Below are 15349 nucleotides of genomic sequence, written 5' to 3'. Positions count from 1 at the left end.
TGGGTCTAAATGTGCAGCCGAATGTTTGGAGAAAAAACTTTTCCTCAATCATTCAAGCATTTTGTAAACATATCAGGTATGTATTTCAGCAATGTGCACTGTACTCTAATATGCATGCTGTAATCTTAATATTATAGTGGCATTTTTACACTTACAGTAGCATATTGCACTTGCTTTACACTTACAGTATAGTAGGCTAAATGAACTTTATACAGATACATACTATATCACACACATAACCATGAATACATATATAAAGTGTATGTATAGTCTTGTCTTTTTTATTTATCACAAGGACATTTTACAGTCATTTGTTCACTGTCATAAAAACCATAGCCATAGTTTACATCTGAAATATTCATCACTGTTATATTTACAACATGGCTAAGCATTTTGACTATCTTGTTCGAGAACAATGACACAAGGACTTGTCATTCTGATGGCACTGACATGTTCAATGACATAAATACTTGCTTTTGAGAGATGAACTAAGGATTCTGAGCAAGTTACAGGCTTTTGCATGTAATCCAATATGTTGTGCTGTGTGTACGAATTATTTCGAGAAATGAACATGTTTTGCAAATTGTAAGGATGATTCGAGAAATTTACCAAAGCAACTGAGAAAAACTGTAAAGTTTCTTGTTCTTTTTTTATTTAAGAGCAACGACAACCAAATATGATGGGCCCCCTGCCAAAAATATAAAGCATATATTTTCCTGTATAAAGACCCATTTAACCTACTGTATACGTGTAATAAAACATGCACAATACATTTTTTTAAACATAATTTACTTTTGTCATTGTACTAAAATATATGTTACATCAATGTTATTTTTTGACCCAATGTTAGATCAATTTTAGTTTTATTTATTTGCATTTTTCACAATGAATATGGTTTATTGTTTTTTTACACAAAGAAGTATCATAAATGTCAGTAAGGAAGCCAAAGGTGAAAATGGCAAAGAAAAGATGCAAAAATACAAACTCTTTTGGAATTATAATAACAGATCAACACACATAAATAAATAATTACTCCTTAAAACTACATGCAGATTCCCCTTTGCAGTCCCCTGAGGCTCTGCAGACCCCATTTTAAAATTTTTAAAAAAGACCCAAATGAGTATAATAATACAGAACTACAGTGAAGTTTTGATGTAGGGTGGAGGGTCTTCCTTTAAATCTCCAGCAAACAGTTGTTGGTTATCTAGTCACATCTTCATTACTGTGGTAGCTGACCTGAATGGTGCCTTTAGATGAGATTTGTTTCTCTTTCCGTGCTTTACATGTGAGAGTCAAAAACCACAAGAAAATAAAGACACCTAGAGGATGAAAAGAACAAGATGCATGGAATATTATACATTTTGGATTAGCGCCAGAGACATATTTCATCAAGAGCCCCGGCTTTATGCTGTTCATTTAGGGCCAAAAACACAAATCTAAATATAGCTGCAAGCAGCGATGATGGGTCCAAGCCCTGGTGCTCCGCCACCCCGGTAGCTTAAGGGCAACTGTGCAATAGTAATTTAAGCTGGGTGAATGTAAAAGGATTTTGTCAAAGACAATTGAATACACTATATTTAGTACAGCAGCTGGTGCCATTATGACTGCAAGCCACAATAGCCACATCCATGAGAGCATTTAAATTTAGATGAATATCATGTCATAGGTCACTTTCAAATGAGGGCAAAGTTACATTTTGCAGCTCGAAAGTCCAGAAGTCCAGTATTTATCTCAAGGTCTATTAACATTTTTATTAACCTAAATATTTACCTAACTAGTTAACCTAAATATAAAACTATGTTGTCAGTGCCCTACAAACAGCTAAAAAGCTGGGAACACAGAACAATATTCAAACTCACGTTAGACGCTTTTAACATTAAATAAAGCACATACCTGATATTATCATTGCCATACTTTGTGTTGCTGTTTCAGCCACAACGTCGCAGAGAAATAGAAACCATTTCTAAAACAGAATATTCACGTGTCGTCATCGCGGCTGGTTAGGACAAAATCTCTGATTAAGATGGAAAAGATACTTTTTATCGCTTGTCGCAGTGTCGCGTCTGGTTAGGACACGGTGTAAACCTACCCATCACAGAAAACTCTCTGCATTTTTACATTTTTAATAAAACATTGTTTAGTATGTTTTTAAAGCTATTTTAAATATGAGGACTCATGAAATGTCCTCATATTTCATGTTTACATCATTACATCAGTGTAATACCCATGTCATTATACAAATTTGTGTCCTCATAAATAACAATTCAAGATTCAATATTTTAAAAATTAAAAATAAAAATCTATACTAGCTTGATGAGATCAATATATGTACCGAGTTTGGTGACTGTAGGTAAAACTAACTCCCAGCTTTAGTCAAAAGGTGGCGCTGTAGAGCCCCTCCTCCACGCCCATTTCTAAGGCTTTGCCCATGTCTATTGGCTGACAACTCTGATGTGTGTTGAGTTTCATGCAATTTGAAGCATGCTAAGAGTCTCAAAAACACCCAAAAAGAATATTAAAGTTTGAGTTGTTGCCATGACAACAGTATTCAAGATATCAAAAATCCTTTTACAGGTGTGCATCTGCAGTTTCTTGACATTATTCTGACGAAGATTGAAGCAAATCAGGTAAAAATAAGAGGGCGATTTCAACGCATGTTGAAAGTGACGCTTCCTACTGCCAATTGGTGGTGCTATAACTTTGACTCACAATAATCACATCCATGACATCAGCCTCCTACAACCAAAAAGCAGCTGAAGTTTCATCAAAATCAGTCAGTGTATGCAGAAGTTATAACACACTTCCTGTTTCCATTTTTTCAACATACATTTGTTGCCTTGCCACGGAAAATCCATTTGAGATATCCAAAATCCACTCGTAATTTAGCATTCTCAGTGTCTTGACTTCATGCTGACTGAGTTTGGTTGTGAATGGATGAATCCCCTAGGAGGAGTATATTAAATTTAATGGCCTGATGAGATCTATAACTGTATGAAGTTTGGTTAGGGGTGTGCTACAGAACCCCTCAAATCCAACCATATAAAAAGACCCCCCATGACAACTTGTGCCCAGCCCTGATGACCGACGATTCCAATGTGTGTACAAAGTTTCAAAAGTTTTTGAGCATGTTAAGGGGGAAAAAAGTGCCCGAAAATTAAAAAAATAAATAAACACTGGCACTTCATGCAAAAACAAAATATGCCTTTAAAATGTCTACAGTTGTCTATTTCAACAAATGGACAGTTAAAGGAGATGCTTACTCTTCAGAACATGCTGTGAAAATGAAAAATATTTCTATAATTAGCCTAATTAGTTATAATATAATGAATGGTTGATCTTGCCATATACAGTTGTTACTACAATTTGAGCAAAAAATTGAGTAAACTGTATATTCCTGGGTGTCACAATGCTATGGAATATAAAAATGTAAATCTAAGAAATATCATCACTTTTACAGATGGCTGTAAAGAAAATATGGTAATAGGTCTGCATCCAAGGTTAAAGGCTGTGTCCGAAATCACCCCTTATATCCTTAAATAGGGCACTATTTGAGGGCACTGCCATTTGTAGTAGTGTCTGAAACCATTGTGATGTTATTGAGTTCATTACGACTGTTTCAAATGATTATTAAACAGCAAGTACAAACTACGCAAAAGCAGCAGCCCTTCTGACGCACTTGTTTTCATTCACTCCCTCAAGTGAAATATATTAGTGGAGTAATGTAGAGAATAGTGAACGAGGGTATAGAGGGAGCTAAGGTTTGTCTGGTTCGCATAGACCATCTAAATCTGTTAAATAGTTTTATTTAAGTCAGAATTGTATCCTAAACATTCATTTTGTCTAAATGTCTCTGACCTTTGAGAGGGCTTCACAAGAGGTAGGCTTCTTCCTGTTTGACGATTTCATGGCCCCATTTATGACACAATTTCCAGAAAGTCACATGATTTCCATCACTTGACACCCCAGCTTGAATTCAACACCAATCATGTCTATTTTAATGCTCTAAATTGATATTGAATTAATTCTTTCATGTATTTCTACATCAAATGTTATTTGTTACCTCATTAAAAGTTAAAATTAACAACTGATTTGTATACCATTGTATATATATTGTATTTTTAAATAACTTTTTAATTATATAGGATAAGTAAGTAAAATATAATGAATATGTGTAACGAAGCGGGACTGAGGCAGAGATCCATGTGCAGCTTTTATTAAAGTGAGAGTGGTCGTACAGGCAGGGTCAAACAGGAGCAAACAGGAACAGCAAGGAACAGGCAGAATCGTGGTCAAGGAACAGGCAATGATCAGGACAGGCAGATATCACTCACAGGTCGGTATACAAAGCAAGGGTCAGGACAGGCAGCAACGGGTCGATAAACAGGAAACAGGCAGGATCGGTAACGGTAAACAGGCAGACAATAAACACAGGGGAACGCTCAGAAATGTCACACAGGGTAAACAAGACTTCGCGATTGGATGGTGTGAGTGAGAGTCCTTTTATAGTCCAGGTAACAAGCTGCAGCTGGGTGTGGTGATTAGTGAGGAGTGTGTGCATGGCTGTATGTGGCGACAGGTGATTGGTGTGGAGTGAACATGTGACTGACAGGGAGAATTGTGGGAAGTGTAGTCCGGGGAGTGACAGGAGCAGACTGTGATCATGACAATATGTAATATTCATGTATTTTTTATTATTTTGCAAAATGCTTCTGGAAACTTTTCTGAGATAAATGTGATGATACGTGACATTGCTCACAAGCTATTTTACTGATATCTTTCTGTGGTTGAAACTGATTGAGTGATTACACGAGACACAATTAATTTCAGTAAGTCTTGTCTGAGCGTGTTGTCAGTGTTGTCTTTGGTCGACAAAGAGAAAACCACTGTGAGAAAATGTTGCATGAGAACAGGTGTCAACTGTGTGAATCTCACACTGAATGCCTGAGAGTTGGCAGCGCTGCTTCACCGCCCACTCCCACCAAAAAAAAAAAAACTCACTCTGGAGTCACATGGATTACTTTAAAGGATTAGTTCACTTTCAAATTAAAATTTTCCTAATAATTTACTCACCCCCATGTCATCAAAGATGTCCATGTCCTTCTTTCTTCAGTCGAAAAGAAATGAAGGTTTTTGATGAAAACATTCCAGGATTTTTCTCCATATAGTGGACTTCAATGAAGTCCAAATGTTTGCAGTTTCAGTGCAGCTTCAAAGCGTTCTACACAATCCCAGACAAAGAATAAGGGTCTTATCTAGAGAAACCATCACTCATTTACTAAAAATTGTATACATTTTAACCATAAATGCTCATCTTGAACTAGCTCTCTTCTTCTTCTCTATTTGAATTGTAGACACTGATAAGTGTATTACTGCCCTCCACAGGTCAAAGTTTTAACTAAATTGTCATATACAATATGCTAGTGCAAGTATATAACAATCAATTAAAACTTTGACCTGTGGAGGGCAGTAATACACATAGCAGTGTCTACACTGCTGGAATTCTAATAGAGAAGAAGAAGAAGAGAGCTAGTTCAAGATGAGCATTTATTGTTAAAACGTATTTAATTTTTAAATTTGGCTTCTCTAGATAAGACCGTTATTCCTCGTCTGGTATCATTTAAAGCCCTTTGAAGCTGTACTGAAACTGTAATTTTGACCTTTGGAGGCCATTGAAGTCCACTATATGGAGAAAAATCCTGGAATGTTTTCATCAAAAACCTTCATTTCTTTTCAACAGAAGAAAGAAGGACATGAAAGTCTCGGATGACATTATTAGGAACATTTTAATTTGAAAGTGAACTAATCCTTTAATGATGTTTTATCTTTCTGGGGCTTGAAAGTGTTGCGTAGGCTATCAATGGAGGGACAGAAAGCTCTCAGATTTCATCAAAAACATCTTCATGTGTATTCCGAAAATGAACAAAAGTCTTATTGATTTGGAATGACATGAGGGCGAGAAATTAATTACAGATTTTTTTAATTTTTGGGAGAACTTACCCTTTAACACATGCTTTTGTTTCAGTGAAAGTTGCAACAAGTTCTTACCCTGAAAACTGTTGAGAATGGTGAAAACATAGAGCGAACTGAGACTCAACGGGCCGTGGGTGGAGAAGGCCAGTACCCAGGGCACTCCCAGAACACAGCTGAGCCCGAGTAGAGATGCCCAGTCTTTCCATGCCCTCCTCTGATGGTCTTTAATCTGGAGAGCCTGTGATCTTAACTGATGCATCTTAACCAGCACCACCACCAGCATAGCCATGTTAAAGAGCAGCACCAGCCAGAGATAACCGTTCACTGTAATGTAGCTCACTGTCTGTTTGGTCACCCAGCATCTAGATGATAGGAAGCCAATGAAAACACAGGCTTGAGAGATGATGGAGAAGTAAAACTGCAGTGAAATTTAAATAGATTGAACTTACAGATGTGTGGCTGTTGAGTTGTCTTTATCCGCTTGAAAGGAATATTTGCCATACACTTTAGTCACTGCGCATATCATCACTATAAATGTGGGAACACCTACAGGAAAAATGAATACAGTAAATAGATCTTATAATACACATTTAAGTGTTCTTTAAAGGTCAGTTCACCCAAACATTCACAAACATATGTCTGTTAGGCCCTCTTTCCACCTGCGTTTTGGTCGATCGAATCACAAGTAGACGAGGGAGACACATACCTGTCTACACCTGGTGGTTTAAATCCATCTCTTTTGTCCACTTTCAACCACTTCTGTCCTGATTTCTTCGAGAAGACTGTGCTTGGTACATTTTTCGTCTTAAAACCGAACCTGGGTTTTCAGCTGACAAACTTTAAATCCTGTCTGGCCAGTGCGCTTCCCATAATGTTTATGCGTTAGGTCAGTAGACGGAGAGTAGATGGTCTTTTGTGGCTGATTGTACACATGTGAACCACATGAGCATCTACACTACAAAAGCAATCCGGTCGAATGCGTTTTTGACTACCTCTGGAAATGGTCAAAAGTGGAGAAGCGTTTTACACCCAGTTTACACCTGTATTTAGCGTCGTCCACTTGTGATCCAATCACCCAAAACACAGTCTTTAAAACAAAACACTTCAAAACACTTGTCATTATATGGAAAAGAGTAGCAGCATGTTTCTCTTCAGTGATTCTGCTTGTTAACAGCAGGTGTTCATCACTAATGCTCAATCATAACTTAATCACTTAATTATCTCATTAACTTTAACTCTACTTCAGTGTTACTTTAACACTATTTAGAGAGGGACCATACTGTATGTAATCTAAGCAGAGTTGATTTAACTCTGGGGATTTTGCTGTGTAACCATCATTTTTTGTGTGCCAAATAAGAAAGAGTCTTACAACATGACATGAGGGTTTTGGGTGGATTTCGGCCACTGGATTGGTAAATATCAAACAAAAATATTATATTTAATTCAAAGTGTTTTTTAATCATTGTTTGTAAACTACATTCACTCAAAAAAAATGATTTGTTGATGCAGTTCAGTTTATTTAAACAACTTATTTTGATTCAACACCATTGTATTAGGTTTCTGGTTCAAATTTAATTGCTTCATGTTTAACTGACTTAAAACGATTTACGTTTTGACTTAACTTGTTGTTTTCATATTAAAATAACATGTTTCAATCAAGTAAACTCAACCAGGACTCAATCAAACAGGACTTTCACTTCCCATCATGCTTTGCAAAGGGGCTGATCTGGGAGAGTAAATGTTGAAATAAAGTGCTATTTTTAAGCAGTTTTTAGCAACATGAGAAAATGGAGGGACTTTTTAATGTTTACTTTCTATTATGTTGATATTTAAAAGTTTCTGTTATGTTAATAGTTTTGGGGTTACCATTGTGGTGAAGTGTAGAACATGTGCTTGGGTTATCTAACAATTATCTTACAATAATAATTTTAATAATAAAAACAGTTTAATAAGTTTAATAATAAAAACAACTATTTTGGGCATGCCATAGATGGAATAAACCCATCTTCTGGCTAACACTTAACAATAAGAGTCTTTACAGAATAAAGATTTTGTAAAAGTTTTGAAAATTGTTCTTGAATGCATCCACTAAATAAACTAATCCATTAAACTGGATTACTTTTTTAAATTTCTGTTTGATATTAATTTTAGGGTAATTAACTTAATGGTTTTGGACAAAATTAAGAATGTTAACCTGATTCAACTAAATGGCATTGAGTTAACCGTATGTAATAAATTTAAGTTAACTGAAATAAATAATATTAATTAAATTCAACATAACCAAATTATGTGGAACCTGTTGACATATAAAAAAATTAAGTAAATCCAACGTATCATTTTTTTTTAGTGTTGGCACAACTGTCACAAAGAGATGAACCAGTCAAAAGTTCTTTGCGTAAGCATCCTATGAAATGTTTTATATTTTGTCTGTTTTAAATTTTACACGTTTTATGATTAAATTCAATTTATTATTAAAAACAATGATAATCAAATTCTGCACAAAACTTTAACATTTTAAAGGATTAGTTCACTTTCAAATGAAAATTACCCCAATCTTTACTCACCCTCAGGCCATCCTAGATGTATTCGACTTTCTTCTTTCTGATGAACACAATCTGAGATATATTAATAAATATCCTGATGCATCCAAGCTTTATAATGGCAGTGAACGGGACCAACGATCTCAAAAAAAAAGTGCATCCATCCATCATAAACGTACTTCACATGACTAATAATGGCCTTCTGAAGCAAAGCGATGTGTTTGTGTAAGAGAAATATCCATATTTAACTTACAAAAAAAGAGAGTTTTACACTTCGTCGTAAGTTGAATACGGAAGCTAGATATTTAACTTGATAACTTGTTAAATATGGATATTTTTCATACACAAATGCATCATTTCGCTTCAAAAGGAATTTATTAACCACCAGAGTCATGTGGAGTATGTTTATTATGGATGGAAGCACTTTCTTCAGCTCATACTCGTTGGTTCAGTTCACTGGATGTGTCAGGATAATATATCTCAGATTGTGTTCATCAGAAAGAAGAAAGTCATACACACCTAGGATGGATTGAGGGTGAGTAAAGATTGGGGTAATTTTCATTTTAAAGTGAACTAATCCTTTAATTAATAATTTAAAATGTAATCAAAATCAAATATAATTCTACTGTACAATAGTAATACATTTCTGTCCGTTTGGCAGCTGGTTTGTAGGGAAGATCTTATGAGTTTTTGTGTGTATAGTTTTTCTCAAATATAAAGGAGGAATGCTTTGGAAGTGACTCTCTGTGACTGTGACATTCCGTGTTATACAGTAAATTCCATTATTATGACTGGATTCATTTACTTGAACTCACAGGGCCCATGAGTAATGAGGGAGTAGTGGATATTGACTTCAGAATGTGAATTTGAACTCACCCCAGCCCACAAGACTTAGTTTAAGCATGTATCTCTTGATGTAGATGTTGAAGACCCGCACCAGCAGCAGGTACAGGTGGAAGCCCTCAACGGCTGTCCAAGTGAAGGTGGCTAAAAGGCACCAGTGCAGGAGAAGTCCGAGACCCTGACACACCGGGGGGCTCTGCCCTGAAAACCACACGCTGCTCAAGAACGAGAAGTGCAGCAAGAATAAGGAGCCTGAGAGCTGTACATGAATGAAGACTGCATGCTCACATTGCTTCTTCCTGTTGGGTGGATGATGAGAGATGTTATCTACTTATATCTGTACCACAGAACATCTCATTCTGTTCTGATTTAATAATAAGCTTACCGTTGGCACAGAAACATGACAATCATAAGGGCTGTAAATGCAATTGAAAGGGCAGAGCCGACATATGAAATGTAGCTGAGATGGACAATATGGGATTCTTCAGGAATTTGAGGACTCTTTCAGAAACATTGAGGACAAAAGAGTGCATTAAAATGAGTCATAAACAGAGGAGTTTAATCTTTTAAAACCAAAAAAGGTGACAAATGCACTTACAATGAGCACTGCAAAAAAGCTGAGATGGTTACAACTGCAAACAAAGTCTCCATTTTCAATGTGAGTCTCACAGCCATCTGTACTCCAGTTACCTGAAAGACACACACACACATTGCATGTACATTAAGTCATTTTTCAAATAAGAACTGTCTGTAAATAACGACATTAGCTTTTTCCTCTCAAAATGACAAAATACAGTAAATAGGTCATTCTCAGGAAACAGTATGGTTGCAGATGCTACAGATAATACACTTTATCATTTTATCATCACACCATCTTTCCTCTAAACCTCAGGCTAACACAAAGTGAAACATCTCTATTTAGGGCTGCCTCCTAATAGTCAACCAAACATTAGTTGGCGAGAGGAGGCTTGGTCGACCAAATTATAATTGGTCAGTTGGATGCAGATTAAAAAATAAAAAATCCATATGACGTGGCGAAGTCATGCAGTCCATGACGGACAGATTGTTGAAACGGCTAAACGTAGTAATTATTTCTTGCAGTAAATCTAAACGTTCGCCTATCATTCATCGACCTCAAACATGGCTTATCATTTGAATGATGTAGAGTTAAACACAAATGTAAACTTATTCTCTTTCATCTAGTTTCCAAGTTTTAGCTTAACCTCATTACACTAACAAAATAATAAATAAATAAAAATATAAACTATATAGACATTTAAAAGCAAAAACTAAAAAACATAAACACCAAATATTACTAAAACTTTTAACTAGCTATGGCGAGTAAAGTACAGTTGGTTGTCTTAAGTGAACAGAAACAGTTTGGAGGATATCAGATTTATATCAGTGTATTGGATCTGTGTATTGTTAGAGAAATGCTTAATTAATGCATTACAATTTAACTAGATTAATTCACTAATCTACTGTTGATTTAGTCGACTAAAATCTTTTGATATTTAGTCGACTAAAACTAGACTAAAATTAAAAACAATTTCCGATGACTAACTAAAACTAAATGGCATTTTAGTCAAAAGACTATGCCTAAAACTAAATCAAAATTTGCTGTCAAAATTAACACTGGTTCTGGAGATGAACGAAGGTCTTACAGGTGTGGAACGACATGAGGGTGAGTCATTAATGACAGAACCTTGTTTTGCCTGTAAGGTAGCGAGGCAATAAGTTAGTTGCATTTAGTTTTCTGATGCAACCAGTGTAGCCAAGTCTGGTTTTCCTGTGGAATTGGACAACTTTTACAATGTTGCTGCAGGTTGTTTTTTTAGTCCACGGGTTAAAACGACAACATGTGCATCCTGACACTTCATCAGAGGAATATCCATTGTGTTAACCTCTTCCCAGTTAATATTATCTATAACATGGGAAGAAGTTAACGCAATGGACATTCCTCTGATGAAGTGTCCCATGTTTTTCCAGAGCCAATAAATGGAGGTGAACTGATCCTGAATTGTTGTCCTCAGCGTGAAATTTCTTATTGGCAGAATTGGGTCTAATACATAAAACTGGTGCCGTGACCCGGATAAGAGTGAGGTTTAGAGAGGTTAGTGACTAAACAGGCGGTCTTTTACGAGGCGTGCACGCTAACAAGGGTGCTTCCATGCCAGAAACACCGGTTCGAATCCCACTTGTCACGTTGCAAGCAGAACTGGACAGGTTATGCAATATCTGGTGGCATTGGCTTCCAGTTATTTTACCTGTACAAAAACAGTTTGTTATGCTAAATGATATTGCAAACTGCATGTGCTTTATGCGTGTGCTTTTATATTTTAAAGGCTCAATATTATGGTGCTTCCAGTAATTAAATTAATTACATAAATGTGCAACTAATGGCTTTAAAGAATGACTACCAGTTGACTGGGAAAATCATTCATCAGGGTCAGCTCATAAACTTTAACCACATGGATAGGCACGCTTGGGTAACCTTATTACTCAGAAAAACAACACTTTTGAACAGTGGTTGAATGTGACAGACTCTGCCCTTCCTTTTCTGGCAAAAACCCTCAAAAGACTTGAGATTTGTTCCATCAACTGCTATTCTCTCACAGAACAACTTACTTGATCTTCAATCTCGTAACATTCAACTCTAAAGCATTTTGAATGTAACAGGGTTGATATCAAACAAGAAAGTTTAGTTTTTTTTTAGTATTACAATGTGTGATTTAATATGAGGCACAACAAACTGAGTGATCCTATCAGAATTGAAATTATATATAAATTAATTCCAAATTTACTGCGACGTGGTTGAAATAATGTAGCGTATTTAGCTTAGGCTTCAAGTTAGTAACCATAAATTACTATTGGTACCAGACCATATTTTGTGGACAGGTGTAATAGTTCAACAACCCATATTTGTTGCCTAATGTACGAGGCTGTTACTTTAGGCTTGAGGAGGGAAAAATGATTTCCTAAAAGTTTAGCTGTAACAATTTCAAATGAAATACACACACCGATTGCACTGCTTCTGAGACTGACCTAGAGAGGTTTCATGCTTCATTTAATCTAATAGTTAATTTTTCACGCTAAAGATGGTGTGAAGATCATACTGACCTCTGCCGTTTTTATCGAGATGCCAGAAGACACAGATTCCACGTTCATTCTGCAATAATGAAGTTGCACTTTTACAGAAGTGAAAATTGGCAGTTGATAAATAACAGCCACCAGGCCAAGGTGTATTTTTACAATTGAATTATGGTGTGATGTGAAAGCATCTCACCTGATTGCTATTTCTGAATCTGAGCTGAACAGGCTGAGAAAGGTTTTGAACTTCTTTCGCACCAAGCCAAACTCCCAGCACGCTTTGCCCGTGTAATATTGGGTCTGACTCATTTGGGTCATTTCCCTTCTGTCAACGTCACAATGACAAAATGATCCGAAGAAGAAGCCACAGTGTTATGAAATGCAGATGTACCCCAGAGAAGATAAACTCACAATTAATTGACAAATAAACAATGCTTTGAAGGACAGACAAAGTACCTTGGTGTCTGAACTGCTGCTGACTCTGAAGAGGGTCTCATTGAGAAGAGACGCAATCAAGAGCAAATCTGTGACATTGTTCCCCCCCTGCCCATTTCTGCTCTTGAGTATTGCTTCTTCAGTGATGTTGATTATATATCCTTTATCTATATCCAGTGTGTGATCTAATTGATCTTGCTGTAACAAAAACGTGTCTGACACTTTAAGTTCAACTTCTGTTTCTTGTTTTATGACTGTACAGATTGTTTTTACACATTTATCAGACCATCAATCAGACCATTATCCATAATATGCATTCATATTTTTAGAACAGATAATAAATATACGGTAACACTTTAATTTAGGGTCCAATTCTCATTCTCTATGAACTAGTTGCCTATTAACATACATTACTGGGATATTGACTGTTTATAAAGCACATATTAATGCCTTATTCTGCATGACCATATTCTACATCCCTTAATCCTACCAGTACCTGAACTTAACATCTACCTTACTAACTATTAATAAGCAGTAATAAGCAGTTTATTTTATTTTTATTGAGTTTTATGGAGTTTATTAGGGCAAAAGTCATAGTTAATAGTGAGAATTGACCCTAAACCAAAGTGTGACCAAATATACATTTATGATATTCAAAAATGGACTTTGTCTGTTGATTATGTAATATGATAAATGTTAAAATGTTAAATTATGTTTAAGAAGTACTGATATTTAGTCTTACCTCTGAGGGGGAAATTCTTCGATAGAAGTAGTTTGGAGTAGATATACGACCTTTTGGTGTTGATTGTTTGCATTGTCTCATGTTCTGTTCAATACACCTGTTAAACAAACATACTTATGCCTTTAGTCATTATAAAATGTTTCCAGACAGTCAACCAAGCTTCCTTGATAGTCGGTCACATATACCGATGAGATGTCTCCGTTCCCTCCTTCAGGGAACGAGGTTTACGTACATGATGTTTCCGTTAATACATTTCTCACTTCTCAAATCACTTTTCACTTGTTAAAAGATTTTGGTATAAAATAACTTACTGTGGAACATTTCCAGCCATTCCCATACATTTCTCTGGAACCTCATGACAAAACCAAGGCTCATCTGTAGAAACTGTTGACATATCATAGGTGATAAATATTCTTTGTAGTTTGTAACAAATTAAAACCCAAAGCTTTTAAAATTCAAACACATATTCACAAAGATTTATAAAAAATACTCACATACTAGCAGTGCTGGGTAGTAACTGATTACATTTAATATGGATTACATAATCAGATTCTTGTAAATTAGGATACTTTTAATTCGATTAAATTATGTTTTAAAATACTCGTAATCAGACTACACTCACTTTTTATTGATTAAATTTTACTCTCACAGCTCTCATTGGCAGTAAATTATCACTAAATTTACAGAAATCATCAGTGTTTTCAGCTCCTGATGAACACACTGCAAAAAAAAAAAAAAAAAAAAAAAAAATTCTTACTTAAATTTTTTTGTCTTGTTTCCAGTCCAAATATCTTATAAAAAAAAATTATATATATATATATAAACATTTTCTATACAATTAAAAATTATTGTCTTGTTTTCAGAAAAAAATACGCTTTTTTTTTTTTTTTAACAAAAAAAATCTGACAATGGGGTAAGCAAAATAATCTTGTTTTCGGTTTGAAATAAGATTATTTTGAGTTAAAAACTCACTTAATTTTGACTTATTTTTTTCTGAAAACAAGACCATAATTTTGTCTAGAAAATGCTTCTTGATTTAAGAATTGTTAGATATTATATATTACAAAAAAATCTAAGCAAGAAAAGCATTTTTTTGCAGTGCACATTATCTGAATTATCACTCATTCATTTAACAAATGTATGACTGTCTCTGGAAGGCTTTCGTCTTTCCACCATATTAAAATGTAATACTTCACGTCATATTTACATGAAATGCAGGAATTCCTTCTATGTCAGCTGACCTACATTTGACCTCATAAGGCCCCAGAGGAGTAATCAAAATCAAAAAGTAGTCCGATTATATTACTTTAAATGTGTAATGTAATGGTTTGTTACTAACTACAATTTTTGTCATGTTTTTGGAACCAGAAAGTAATCTACCCAGATCCCTAATTGGGAGCTGAAATTGACACTCACCTGCTCCAGTCCATATTGTGTAGGAAAAAATCCAAAGCACTAAACAGTGTAAGCCTCTCATTTCTCTCGTTGAATGCTCTATTCCTCTAGTGTGAGCAGCATCTGTCAACCACTCTGAAAAGGTGTCATGTGATTGCTGTGGTTTCCTGCGCAACATCATTTTTTAACTTCATTTTGTTGCAAGCAAAGCAAGGAACCATGACGCATTTAACTGGAAACTTACCAACACTAACCTCTATGTGGCTAAAGGTGAAAAGAATCCAGACATTACTAAATTAATAACTGATTAAATTAATAAATAGATTAAAAAATG

The 15349-nt window shown here is 35.4% G+C and overlaps 1 protein-coding gene across 2 annotated transcripts; it reads right to left on the bottom strand.

Moving 5' to 3' along the window:
* Positions 1–108: 108 nt before the first annotated feature.
* Positions 109–15193, bottom strand: adgrg3 (adhesion G protein-coupled receptor G3). 2 transcript variants are annotated; one of them, XM_067400107.1, is made up of 11 exons: positions 15037–15184; positions 13621–14004; positions 12900–13076; positions 12640–12768; positions 12474–12522; positions 9952–10043; positions 9739–9854; positions 9387–9652; positions 6420–6516; positions 6046–6332; positions 109–1319 (listed from the first exon to the last, which is right to left on the bottom strand). In XM_067400107.1, exons 2-11 carry the CDS (start codon positions 13699–13701, stop codon positions 1201–1203), a joined length of 1413 nt encoding a protein of 470 aa, XP_067256208.1. In that variant the 5' UTR covers positions 13702–14004; positions 15037–15184; the 3' UTR covers positions 109–1200. The 2 variants fall into 2 exon arrangements, with proteins under 2 accessions (XP_067256208.1, XP_067256207.1); XM_067400106.1 differs by lacking the exon at positions 109–1319 and having other exon boundaries at positions 5737–6332; positions 15037–15193.
* Positions 15194–15349: the final 156 nt, after the last annotated feature.

Source organism: Chanodichthys erythropterus, chromosome 11 (assembly GCF_024489055.1).
Source record: "Chanodichthys erythropterus isolate Z2021 chromosome 11, ASM2448905v1, whole genome shotgun sequence".
NCBI classification, from domain to species: Eukaryota; Metazoa; Chordata; class Actinopteri; order Cypriniformes; family Xenocyprididae; genus Chanodichthys; species Chanodichthys erythropterus.
This window is presented reverse-complemented; position numbering and strand designations above follow the sequence as displayed.